This window comes from Triturus cristatus, chromosome 4_2 (assembly GCF_964204655.1).
Source record: "Triturus cristatus chromosome 4_2, aTriCri1.1, whole genome shotgun sequence".
Classification (NCBI taxonomy): Eukaryota; Metazoa; Chordata; class Amphibia; order Caudata; family Salamandridae; genus Triturus; species Triturus cristatus.
In genome coordinates this window covers 560,399,303-560,413,282 of record NC_140586.1, presented here as the reverse complement: position 1 = coordinate 560,413,282, position 13,980 = coordinate 560,399,303, and the positions used below count along the sequence as shown (strand labels likewise).

The 13,980-nt window shown below is 44.5% G+C and overlaps 1 protein-coding gene across 2 annotated transcripts in view; it reads right to left on the bottom strand.

The window, feature by feature from the left end:
• Positions 1–13,980, bottom strand: part of MTF2 (metal response element binding transcription factor 2) — a 404,555-nt gene that overhangs the window by 118,655 nt on the left and 271,920 nt on the right. For both annotated transcript variants that reach the window (XM_085602198.1, XM_085602199.1), the window contains one exon: positions 3,032–3,202. In XM_085602198.1, the coding sequence (XP_085458324.1) occupies positions 3,032–3,202 (171 nt within the window). The remainder of the gene's footprint in view (positions 1–3,031; positions 3,203–13,980) is intronic.

Sequence of the window (13,980 nt, the reverse complement as noted above, 5' to 3'; positions counted from 1 at the left end):
GAGCCTGCATGCTTGCTATCCTAGCGGGACTGGGATAGGCTAGCGCCCTTGAGGTGTCTATTGTGGCACCGAGGTATTGTGTGTGGGACGGTTGCAGATGGGACTTGGCGTGGTTTACTGTGAACCCCAGGTCCTGAAGTTGTTGAATAGTGGCGCGAGTGTGTTGTACACACTGGTTGTATGAGCTGGCCAGTCGTCCAGATATGGAAAGACGCGGATGTGCTGTCGTCTTAGGTGTGCTGCCACCACCGCTAGGCACTTGGTAAACACTCGTGGTGCTGGTGTGACTCCGAATGGGAGTACTTTGAATTGATAGTGCTGACCGTCTACTACAAATCTGAGATTCTTCCTGTGAGCGTCGTGAATGTGAATGTGGGAATAGTCATCCTTGAGGTCTAGGGTAGCAAGGAAGTTGCCCTGTGAAAGCAGAGGAAGGACCTGCTGGAGTGTGACCATGTTGAAATGGTCTGAGTGTTTGTATAGGTTTAGGGGTCTGAGGTCTAGAATAGGCCTTAGAGAGCCGTCCTTTTTTGGTATGAGAAAATACAAGGAGTAAACTCCCTTGTTTTGTTGGTGCAGGGGGAACAGGTTCTAGTGCACTTTTTTGTAGGAGGGAGATTACCTCCTGCTTTAGCAGTAACAAATGTTGTTGTGACATTGGACGCGGTCTGGGTGGTATGTTTGGGGGGGTAGATGTTAATTCGAGACCGTAGCCGGATTGAATTATCTGTTGCACCCACCTGTCTGAAGTGATGTTGGTCCAGACAGGAAGGAATTGTTGGAGTCTCCCCCCGACTGGAGTGGAGTGGTCTGGGGGAAGTGGAGGTAAGTCATTGGGTGGGGGTGGAGGCAGAGCGGGAGTAGTTGGCTTTGCCTCTGCCTTTGTTGTTGTTCCCCCTGTAACCACCTCTTTGGAAAAGCTCTAGTAAAGGTGGATTGGGTGGGAGCTTTGTAAGAAATGGAGGGGCTATCCTAGGAGTAGCCTCTGGTGGTGCTTCTGAAGGATGAGCGACGAAAGGAATGTCTGGGAGCTTGCGACTGCAAGGCTCCCATAGATTTGGCTGCATCTGTGTCCTTCTTCAATTTTTCAAGGGCTACGTCAACATTAGAGCCAAATAGGTGTTGCTCATCGAATGGCTGATTGAGGATGGAACTCTGGACTTCAGATTTGAAGCCTGAAATGCGTAGCCAGGCATGCCTACGCAAGAGGACACTGGTGTTTATTGCCCTTGAGGCGGTATCTGCTGTATCTAAGGCACAACGGATGGAGGTGTTAGTAATGGTTTTACCTTCTTGTATAAGTTCATTGGCCCTATTTTTATACCTGTCTGGGAGGTGCTGCCATATGGACTCAAGCTCATCATAATGCGCCCTGTCATACCTGGCTAACAGCGCTTGAGTATTGGCAATGCGCCATATGTTTGCCGCCTCTGACACTGTTCGTTTGCCAGAGGCGTCCAGGAGTTTAGACTCCTTATCTGGTGGTGGTGCTTCACCTGATTGGGAATTGGCTCTTTTTCGCGCATTGGAGACTACAAGGGAGTCTAGTGGTGCGGGACCTTTAATGTAGGCTGAATCAGTAGGGGCGGCCTTACACTTTTTCTCGATTTTATGGTTGATGACTCGAGCCCTGACCGCGTCTTTAAAGACCTCTGGTGCATGCTTAATGACCCCCTTAGCATGGGTAAACTTGAGGTGGACATGTGTGGTGTCAAAAGTGTCCAATGGGGGGGGAGGCCTGGAGGGGTAGATGTCCTCTTGTGGGATGTTAGGGACGTCTGGAATGCTATAATCATCCCAGGGGTCTGGGGAGCGAGTAGGAGTAGGGTCCCCTAGTGGTTGATCGTCCGCACCCCCCGCATCATAAGAGGTGGAATCATCATCAGCTACTGGAGTAGGGGATGGTGTAGGAGAGCGGTGTGGTGGGGGAGGAGGTGGAGGGGGAGGAGGAGTAGGAGGAAGAAGAGAAGGTATCCTTAATGGAGAGGTAGCAAAATCTCTCTTTTTAGGTGGTGGAGCCGGTGCAGGGGTCAAGTAGCCCTGCTAGCACCGAAATAGGAGCAAACCCCTCTCAGGAACTCAAACACCATATAGACATTCTTAACTGAAAAGGCACCCAACTTGACTTTTACTTCCAATCAAAGGCAAACAACTAATTGTTATCAGCACGCTTGAAATCAAACCAGATACCCTAAACATACAACCTTAACTATCGTTTTACCTACAGACGTGAAAAAATTACTGAGCTAATAAATGGCATAAACTTTGCATCTTCAAAACCATCACCTAGAATCGCCTGTTATCAATCCAGCACAAGCTACCATCAGTTCCATCTTATCAATCAGGGAATTTTCTTCTGAATTGAATTAAAAACATAATTTACTAAACCTGTACTAAAGAAACAAGGAATTGTCAAATGCTTATGAAGCAAACTACAGACCAATAGTAAACTGGCCCTTCTTAAGTAAGCTTGGTGAAACATCAGCCTTCTCCCAGATCTCATCATTTGTCAATTTTCACAGTCCACTGTCAGAAGAAGCACAAAATCAACACTAATCTCCATCTGGTTTTATGTCAGTAAATCAGTCAACACTAATGGGTTCGCTGCTTACAAACCCATCTTCTCCTCCTTCGTTACAACTAGAAGTGCTGGTCATGGATACAAGTCACCACACCAAGTCTGGAGCCCACCCCCCTTACATCGCACACACTAAAAATAAATACTAACAGATGTGGTGACTAACAACCCCATTCGGCCATCCATGCACTACAGATCATGAAAGTACTGGACCTAACTGAACCCATGTCACAATCAATTAGTGGTTTGTATATGCTGCTTGCAATCTTATTATCACAGACCAGACTACTATAAATATTAGTCTACCATCCAAGCACTACAGATGTACTAGTCACTGACCCAATTATCAGAGCAAGCACTATGGGACCTTGTCAAGAGGGAGGCAAGATCTAGAAATGTCATAATATACCATACAGCAGACTCCATTTTTAAAATACTATTGCATTCTTTTACCGCTTATCCTGTAGAGGATTTGCTGCTTTTCTGCCCTTGATTTTGAACTCATGAGATGTTCCTTCAGGTTCTTCTTCAGCTTTCAAGGTAGTATTTGGTGGCACGGGTGGCACACGAATTCGCAAGCCAAACAAATGCTTTTTTTTCTTTATTTCTTTTCCAGACATGAACCTGGGAAATGGCAAGTATACAATTAAACTTGCAGCACGTAATAGGAGAATTACAAACCATCTTATGAAATACTTATTAGCCTCCTTTCACCCAAATTACATCCAGCTTCCAAACAAAGGGAAACAGAGTTATCAAACACTTTCAAATGGATTAAGAAATAGGAGGGAAGGCTCGCCACAATTTTTTTTTGAAAAACATGGTCAAGCTATGCATTTCATTTTAAACAACATTTTCCTAATCATAATTATTTTACAATATAATAAAGAGTTTATGAAACAGTGAAGTATTCTGTTCTATATAAACAAAGAACATCAGGCTTAGATCTAATTGACACCACACTTTATAGGCAATCCCACTTTCCACCTTAAATAATTGAAAAGCTATCTTGAGAATAACAGAGTACCAAGGGGTTTGAGATTTTTTTTTAATAATTCTTTTTATTGATGACATCTTAAATACATTTCAAATGCAATTCCAACAATACTTATGACCATGTGGTTACATTGAATCTTACTTAACATTCCTATCTTGGTATTGACCCTACTATGACTATATATTCCCTTAAAGTGTTGTGTGTCCGGTTCAGGATGTCTTAATGCCTGCAGGGGCTCACAAATATTCCCTCTATATTAATTCCATTTACCCCCGATGTGTTACCATTTCTTGAATCATCAAACGCCACTGGCTGATCCTAACAATGGAACCAGATTTTAAAAACCTTTTAAAAAACATGCCAATTTTTGCTTACACCAGGAATAAAAACCTGGGGGAAATGCTAAAACACAAGACCATCAAAGATACAAAAACATTCAAAGGAACCATTGCGTGTTTAAACTAACAATTGTCACATCATCATTCCTGGAGCCAATAGAACACACCCCAGAAAAGGTCATAACATTAAACTCAATGTCACAGCCACATGTGACACTATGAATGTGGTGTATCTACTAAAATGCCCACGTGGCATGGTCTACGTGGGCAAAACAGAGAGAAAAATAAAAACAAGAATCAATGAACATAAATCAAATATTCGCACAAAAAACAAGTCAACTGTGGCTAATCATTTCATGTCAAACAATCACCATACAAGTCAACTAAAGTTCTTAATCCTCGAAGTGAAAACACAACAAGAAGGCCGTGATCACAAAAAAAATATTTACTTCAACGTGAAAATCATTGGATCAAAAGACTGGAGAGCATTCACCCGTTCGGGATGAATGAACGCATCGAATTATCATGTTATTTATAATTTATACCTAGTGTCTGTACAATGACAAACTTGTTTATACACTCGTTTATGTTTAAAACCCATTACAAAATGGCCACCTTTGTTTCAAACATTTAGCCCCTTTTCGATTTCTAACTAACGTGCACAGTCCTACTTCTATCTTCACTCTTAACGTGCTGACACTAACTTCACCTGAAACGCTTGCACAGCAACCGAAGATCAGCAAAGCGATACACGAAATGAATGTAACCGAGTGAGGTACGAATTTTATTTTTCACGCTTTTAATTTCACTTACTTTTCACGTCACTATCGTTTTAACTCCACTTACTTTCATGACTACTTTAGATGAAAATCCCGCTTTAACGTATTTTTTCCGTTTTATACCGTCATCTGAGCATGATTATCCTCTTTGTTTAAACTCCACAAAACTTTTTTAGATACCGTTTTGGCATGCGAGCACAACCACAATTTCTATCACAAACTCTTATGAGCGCTTAAAAACTTTATTCCAGCCACCAACCTTCACCTAAATCACAACTACCGCCACATTATCAACCTTTAACTACCCCAAATCTTTAGAGCTTTATTTAAACCTGAATACAGAACATAATGAATCAAATTACGATACTGTACTGCATGCACGCATAATAGCTAATATCTAGTTTCGTTTATACAGAATGAATGACAATTTCTCATGTTATTATTTAATATTTATCCTAGGACTAATCCCTGATGAAGGTTTTTTTTTAATAACTCGAAATGCATTGGATAAAAAAAATAGTCCGTACATTATGAGTTACCAAATCAATGAATGAACTTCAAATTGAAATACGAAGAATAAAACAGAAACTGATATTAAAGTTTGTTTACTTCGACAACACAAATTGACAAAGTACCGCAAAGTAGTGCCCAAAGGGGGACACAACCCATGAGGGAAGTGCTTTATTACAAATTACCATTTCTTGGGACAGCCTCAACTCATATACCTTCCTTTCCATTACCATGCACCATTATATGTCTTTTTTCCATGTACCCAGTGTTGGTGTTTTGAGTGCCTTCCACAGTTTAGCCGTATTTCGCTTGGCTACAGTCATCCCCAGAGTCTCCCAGGTTTTCTCTTTCTTTTGTAAGTCAGTGGGGTCACACACATTCAGAAGGCATAATTTTATCTTGGGCTCTACTTGCTTTACCAGATCGCTTGCCATGCACTGGGCCACTTTAGCTCAGTAGCACTAGATGTATACACATTCCCAAATGGTATCAATAAAAGTTCCTTGTTGGCCACATCCTCTACTACACCCAGGATCATCTTTATAGCCCATCTTCACCAGAGCAGTACTTGATAAATATGTTCTATGTAGCACCTTAAGCTGCACTAACCGTAACCTAGATGAAATTGCTACTTCTTTGGGGGACGACAGAGCCTCTTGCCACTCGTCATCTTCCAACACCGCTGTATCTTTCTCCCAGTGGCTGCGAAGATGTAGGAGGGTGTCAGGCATGTTATTGATCAATTTTCTATATACCATTGAGAACGCTTTTCGGGGCATATATTCTTCCAGGGTCCTATCTTCGAGAGGGGAGGACTCGGGAAGCAATCGACCTTTTGGAATGGCTGCTTGTAGCGCGTGTTGGACCTGAAAGTATCAAAATGTTTCTGTCTCGGCCATTTCATACTCTCTCTGCAACTGGGTAAAGGGAATCACCCCCCTTTCCTCCATAGATCGTCCACTCGGGAGATCTCAATCAAATCCCAGCCAACAAAGCCCCTCGAGTTTCTCAAATTGCCTAATTTTTCTGCGTCCTAAAGGGGGGTTGCTTGCGTTATTTTCCCTTTCCATCCCATACTCAGTGTGCCATATTTGCACTGCATGTGTGGTCAGGCCGGTTCATTTTGTTTTTGCCAGGTTAGCATAGAGCACTCTGGAATAGCTCCCATCCGGGAGAAGCCATCTGTCCATTCTGTAGCTGGGGTCATCATTTGTTCTATATATGCATTGATTAATTGGTGCTAGTTGCGCCGCTCAGTAATAACTCTTGATGTCAGGGAGCCCCATGCCGCCATAATACCATCCCCTTGTTAGTTTTTGGGTCGCTACTCATGGCGGTTTCCCTTCCCACAACAGTTCCCTCTGTGCACCCTCTATACTTTTAAAATAACCTGCATGGACTGGACCTGGGGAGTTCTGCAGTTTGTACAAGAATCGTGGTAAATACCATCATCTTGAATAAAGCGGCGCACCCTAATAGTGACTGTGGGAGGTATTTCCAGTGTTGAACATCACTCAAGTCTCTGCAGAGGAGGCAGGAGGCTACGTTCATAATATTGTACTGGATCTTTGGTAACATTGATGCCAAGATACTTTTTTTAAACTTAATTTACCGTTTTCATTATACAGTTCACATCAAAATGGCAGCTCCAGTATAATGGCATGGAAAAATAATCATGTTCAAAAACATTTTTCGGACATCGTATGACACTTATCCCAACAGTTTTATACTTGAATGGATTACTTAGTTGAGCATGCATACGACATGCATCTTCATGACCATCAATTTGCAGCTGTGTATCATACATTACGCCAGTCCGCGATACCGGTGGCTCTCTAGGTGCTAGGTGATAGATCATCTTTTCAAATAAATCGTACATATCCCGGCTAATCAACCTATTCCAGCAGGAATCAGTCCGTCCTCTAGTTGAGCGGCAGGTTGTGAGTGCGCTGTCGTGTTGTAGTGCTAAGGGGGCCCCAGATGTCACGTGGGCGAGATGTGCTGGGGAGTGTGAAGCATATATATCATGGTTGAGGTTGCAGTACGCTAGGCTTGTAAGCCAATCACTATGTTGTGGCACAGCCCTGCGTCCCCATTTTAATGCTATTTCCCGCTTGGCAAGTAATAGACTCATCGCTGTGTATTTCCTGACTGACTTCGGAATGTTTTTAACCTACCCCATTAAATCCACCTCAGGGGTGGGAACCAGGTCTAGCCCTATCATTTCCCCTAATGTGTGGTGTATTGCGGTCCAATAACTACTGATTTTGCAACATGTCAAAGTGAGGTGTCCAAAGTCTGCATGCGGGGATTTGCATTTGAGGCAGCAGTGCAGTCTATCCGTGTTTATTTTGTGCGCTTTTTCAGGCATGATGTATATCCTCCGAAGGAACTTGAACTGGATACGTTTGTGGCGACTGTTCAGGGAGATTGACAATCTGTTGGCAACATGCTTCCCACTGGTCATCTGTAATTGGGTGGCCTAAATCTGCCACCCAGGTAGCGGGTACGGTGGCATCGTTGATTGGGACAGTTGCTGTGCATGATCTATACAATTTAGAAATCAGATGAGTTCCCGTGTCGCTATTACTGTGGATAGCGGCATGAGCGCTACGGGGCGTAAAGTGGAACGGATGCGGGCGAGTACAAATTTATCCATGAATGACGCATCAGGGAATTTATCTGGATCTGATGCAGAAAAAGCCTGACCATTAATATAACGGTCCCCCACAGTGGCCATGCCAAACCGAGATAAGGTGTGCTGAATCACCCTCTCCCCGGTAATGGGAAACCAGTGTTGATTTAGAAGCGGTAGATGCCAAGATACTTAAACCCTTCTTTTGCCTCCATTATCACATACCCACTGGGCAACTTGGGAAAGCTGCCCCATAGCACATAAATGACCGATATGGACCAATTTATTTTATATCCAGAATATTTGCCAAAATTCGTAAAAATATGCAGCGCTCCATTTATAGAGGCACTCTGTGATGCCAGATGTAACAGTATTACATCTGCATACAAGGAGATCCGTTCCTCACAGTCATCTGCCCACCGTAGCCCCATAGTGCCAGGGACTCCAGCATTAATGCTAAGAGCAGTGGGGAGAGGGGGCAGCCCTGTATAGTCCCTCTTTCGAGGCCAAACACTCTTGACTTTCTGTTATTAACCACTACCTGCCTCAATGGCTCACTATACAGGAGCCCCAACCAACTGATAAAGTTGGGACCAATGCCCATTTTTCTCAGACTGCAAACATGTAGGACCATTCTATTGTATCAAATGCCATGGTGGCGTCCAGCGACACCACCACAGCTTTCTCTGTGTCTCTATTCTACCCATGACTCCGTGTAAGCACCCGAGGTTAAGTGAGGTATTTCTTGATGGCATGAAGCCGGACTGGTCTGGATGCACGAGCTTTATAATTACTTCCAAGAGGCGGGTGGCCAGCAATTTGGCCAGGATCTTAACCTCCGCGTTAAGCAAGGATATCTGTCTGTATGAGGGGCATTTGTTTTTGGGCCTACCACTTTTACCAAGGACCACTATTATGGCTAGTCTCTGGTCTGAAGGGAGCGTCCCCTTTTCTCAACTCTCAAGAAACATCTTAGTGAGATGTGGTGCTATCTTAGCGGGGCGGTAGCTTATACAGTTCAATGGGTAAACCATTGGGACCCATTGCCTTCCCGGACTGTAGTCCACCTCTGTGTGTGTGAGCTTGGTATCTAGACTGGAGGAATCCTACTCAGAAAGGGTGGAGAGAGACATACCTAATAAAAAGGGCTTCTGCCTCCTCACCTGTGGAGGTCGTATGGGATTTATACAGGTTCAGAAAGTGATCGGCAAATCCATGCGCTATTTCTTGTGGTTCCGACAAGTGCAACCACGACTCAGTCCTCAATTCAGCTACTAATCTATTGGCCAGTTCTCTCCTGTCCAGCCATGCCAACAGTTTCCCTGCTTTGTCCCATCTTTCGTAAATTCTACACTGCGTGGCCCTGTGTTGCGCTCGAGCCGCATCAGTGGCGCGGTCTCTATACTCTTATCTTTATCTCCAACATATGCTTGACCTCAGACATCTTCTCTCCGTGCCTTCCCCTCCAGCCAGGTATTTCCTCCTCCAACATGGCCGGTTTTCTCTTTAAGGGTCTCTGCTATTTGGGAGACTGTGAGGCCCCAGATTACAGTTTTAAAGGCCTCCCAGAGCGAGTGTGCTGACTCCACCGACCCCTCATTTTCCTGGCAGTACAGCCCTATTTCTTTTTTCACCGACTTTTTTTATTGAATAGTTTTTCAAGAATCACTGATTTATTGGTGCTACTCTTCCAGACTGCTGCTCTCCCATTTCAATCAGGGTCCACATGGGGAGTGATCAGATATACCTCTCGCCAAGTAGCGCACTTCTCTAATTTGCCCCATCTGATCTGCAGGTACAATTATGTAGTCTAATCTGGAAAGACAACCTGTGGGCACCAGAGTGATATGTGAATTGGGTGTCTGTGGGGTAAAGGGTGCGCCATGTGTCGACTAGCCCCATAGCGTCCATAAAGTCACGGATTGGTGTTAGCGAGGATGGGACCTCCTTTGGTGGAGGACAGTCCAGTCGTACTGAGACTATTGAGTTAAAGCCCACTCCCAATAATAATGCCCCTACGGGGAGTGTGAGCAACAGGTCCCCTAGGTCTTTAAAGCAGACACCTGGAGGTACGTACAAGGATAATAATGTTAGTATCTTACCTTCCCGTGGCCCCAAGATCGCTGTATATCTACCCTGTTTATCTGTCCATGTATGTTCAATCAACATTGGGATGTTCTTTCTAATCATTATGACCACCCCTCAGGATCCGGTTGTAAATGCAGAGTGTGCAACTAATTTATAATCCCACCTGGTGAGGGCTCTGCATGCGTTTCCCATCAAGTGTGTCTCCTGAAGGAGAACTACATCCTGTGAATGTCTCTGTATGTACTGGAGCACTATTGCCCTTTTTAGCTTCTATCCCAGGCCATTCACATTCCAAGCCAGTATCCTAATGCTTCTCTTTCCTATCGAACTCATCTTCTGTAATACCGATTATACTTTGCGTATTGGGGGTTCCCACGTGTGCAGGCTTCCTTCTCGCATTTGTGACTGAAACAAGAAAATAGTTTGGTAATTCCAGCCCTTGACGTGTCCAAGAGGAATTGTCTGTTACCCTTGTCCACAGTAAAGCAATGTCATCTAAACTACCAATAAGAACTAAATGTAACCCCAAACCCCCCTCCCTGCTTCCCTGCAATCTGGGCTGAACAATGCCCCCATCCCCAACTATGCCGAGCGACTGTTACCTCATATTAAAACTCTGACAAAGAAAGTGGGGGGTGCTGTCTCTATATCTTCACCACCGCCATACATTGAAGACAAAAGGAAAAAAGGGAAAGAGTGCCATCCCAACATACAAGTCCTCCCCCAACCTGCTCTGCAATTAGCAAGTCAGTTTCTGATGTCAACTAGTCCGCGTTTTCGCCTTCTTGTTGTCGCCTTGTGTGTACCTCTGTCATTGCTGACTTTCTTGGAGATTGGTCTTTCCTTTGCTTGGCGCCATTTCCACTAACCAGTCTCCATCCATCAAGCCATTCTTGTGCCAGTTCAGGGGTGTCGAAAAGTCAGTTTTTCCCCTCTGCTTCCACACGTAGCCTCGCCGGGAACAACATGGAGTATTTAAGTCCTTTTTCTCAGAAATGAAGTTTGATGCCCTGAAAGGAGCGTCTGTTTTTGCACATTCACAGTAAAATCAGGGAAGTACGTTACAATGGTATTGTCAATCTTGATTGCCGCGGCAGTGCGGGCAGTTTGCAAGACCACGTCACGGTCTCTGAAGTTAAAAAGTCGAGCCAATAGCGGTCTCGGGGACTCGATGTGCCCTTTCCACTGAAAATAAATTTGAGAGATTTTTCGGTTGGAGGCGCTTCATAATCAATTCTTCAACAAAAAGGTAGATGCAGGCCCCTCTGCCCTCTCCGGCCCCCCAAGTATTTGAACGTTATTCCTACGTGACCTTCCTTCATAATCGTCTAATTTGCTTTCCATCACCCTACTTGCAGGTCTTTGATTTGTCGCTGCATCATTTTGGAATTGTGGCAGAGATCTGCCGTGACTGTATCCATCGCTTTGACTTTGTTCCTCATTTCCTCTATGTCAGTTCGGATTAGAGTTACTTCAGTTGTTATTGAGTCCACCCTGCTCTCAAGTGACGTGCGTACGCCGGTCATTGCATCCAGAGTAGCTTTCAGGGCGGGGTCATCGGCTCCCTGTCTAGGCTCGTTCTGGATTTTGGTCTTTTCCGCACTTTCAGTATCTACAGTGTTTGAGGAGGAATATTTATCCATTTTAGTTTGAGGAGTGTATCTTGCCCCCCTGTTCCCGGACATTGCTTGATCATACCAGGGGGGGGGGGGGGGGGAACCCACGTGAAGCTGTGTCTTCTCCAGAGGGTACTACCTGCCCCCTGGCCATGGTGCTCCGATCCCAAGCCTCCAAATGGCCTGTCTGGGTTCTCCCTATGAGACAGACTCCGGTCTCTGGGCCAGATGAAATTAACTTTATTAAATGTACTGACCCGATCTGCCGTTCGTTATCCGAACGTTACTCATGGTGTCTCTGAAAGTGACCAGGTGGCGCAGCCTTAGGTTAGTAATATCTCAATCATGGAGCTCGTGATCCACGCCCTTGGGCCACTATCTAGCATACAGGCCCCATCTCAACTTGCGCTGTGATGTTTGTGTCCCCTTGCCACGGTAACTCGCTAGGTCCAGAGAGGAGTTGCAGCAATCGGACTTTCACAAATCCCCTCCTGCGATGATTAAAGTGGGGGAGGGGGTGCCGACACCCCGCCGTGAACACTCAAGAATCCAGTGGCTTGGGCCAAGCTTTGTATCAGTTCTGCGCACTTGTTATTAGAAGCCCGGGGGGGTATGCGATCACTTGGATATTTCAACAGACCTATCCAAGGACAGTGGCCTTAGACAAAATTCAAAGTTTACACCACAAGGCACACAGTTTGCAGGACTAGATTTGTTTTTATTTAAAGTGGCCGAAGATTTGAACAGATTAGAGTATAAGGGTTTCCAGAAAAATTGTAACAGAACACGCACCAAGTTTAACCTCACTAGGGAAGAGAGAAAAGTAATTGAAAACCTTAGGAAGGATGAGGGCCTAGTGATAAGAGGGGCAGACAAAGGTGGCAATACTGTTATCATAAACCGGAAGGACTATTATGACTAAATAGCTAGACAGCTGGGAGATACTAAATGCTATTGATTGGTTCAAGGCAACCCAAAAGAGAATCTAAACAGATCACTATTTTCTAAACTAAGTAAGTGGATAGACCAGGAAATTCTAACGGATATATAGTGCATAGATATTTAAAAGGTAACCAATCCATCAAACCCCTTTATATACATTTTACAGAAGGTACATAAAGGGGGCTTTCCACCTACGAGACCGATAATATGAGGGATTGAGGGCCCACAGAAAGGCTATCTGAATATGTAGATCAATATTCTAAACCCCTAGTTACAAGTTTCCTGGCGCATGTTCAGGATACCATAGACATACTTAACAAATTGGAAGCGGTTGTGTGGGATTAGACCATGTCATTCATATCACTAGATGTGGTAGGACTATATACACATGTATACAAAAGAAGCTTGGAGTCCTGGCAATGAAATCTTTTTTAAACTGCAGAAGCGCAAGTTTCCTGGCATATTCAGAAATGTTATTAGACATGACTTTTTTTTTATGTTTAATGGGACATGGTTTCAGCAACTACAGGGGGACTGCAATGGGGTCCAGATTTGCTCCCTCTTATGCTAGCCTCTTCATAGGGTTATGTGACAGGATGCATGTCTGGGCCTAATCTACCAAATGTATTTTTGGGGGGGAGATTAATAGATGACATCTTGTTGATCTGGACTGGATCACAAGATGACTGGAAGGAGCATTTCACATACTTGAATAAAAATCCATATAATGTACAATTTACTATGATATATGTAGGAAGGTGGAATCTGACTACATGGTTGACCCAACTTTTTTCCTGGTGTTTTGATGGTTTTGACTGGTCTGGATGGGATCCTGCTATTCAGGACTCCAGCCTATCTGCTTACTCCCTTAAATGACATGGTGTGCACATTAGGTGCACTAGTGATTGGATACTGTGGTCCCTTGTGAGCCCCTAGTATATGGTACCTTAGGTACCAAGGGCATAGGTACTTCACAGGCCTACCAGTGGCTGACGCATGTATTATGCCACCCCTGGGAAAGAGACTAAATCTGACAACACAGGCTTGCTACTGCAGCCTGGGTGAGTTAGTGTTAGCACTCCTCACTGAGGTATAGGTTCCTATATCTCACCATCCACACACATATAAACCTATCAGTCACCCCTAAGGAAGGGCCCATCAATCCTGAGGGCAGGGTGCTTGGTTTCAATGTGAGAGGGTGCCTCTGCCCGAGCAGGGCCCCTCTGCAGCTCAGAGTCCATTCTCTGGGGCTGTTTGTGAATGCAGTCAAACCATATACTCATTATGACCTCGCGGTAAATGCCAACTTTGGGATGGCTGCATCAAAACATGTCGTGTTTGGTGTCAAACGCTTTTGAATCATACCCCCACACCAGTAACTAGTGTGGGCGTATGATCCCACCCTTCTAAAAAGGGATATACATGTACCTACTGTGAAAATACGGTAGAATCCTGAAGAGCCCTGGCATCACAAAATGGATGCCACCAGTCACAGAC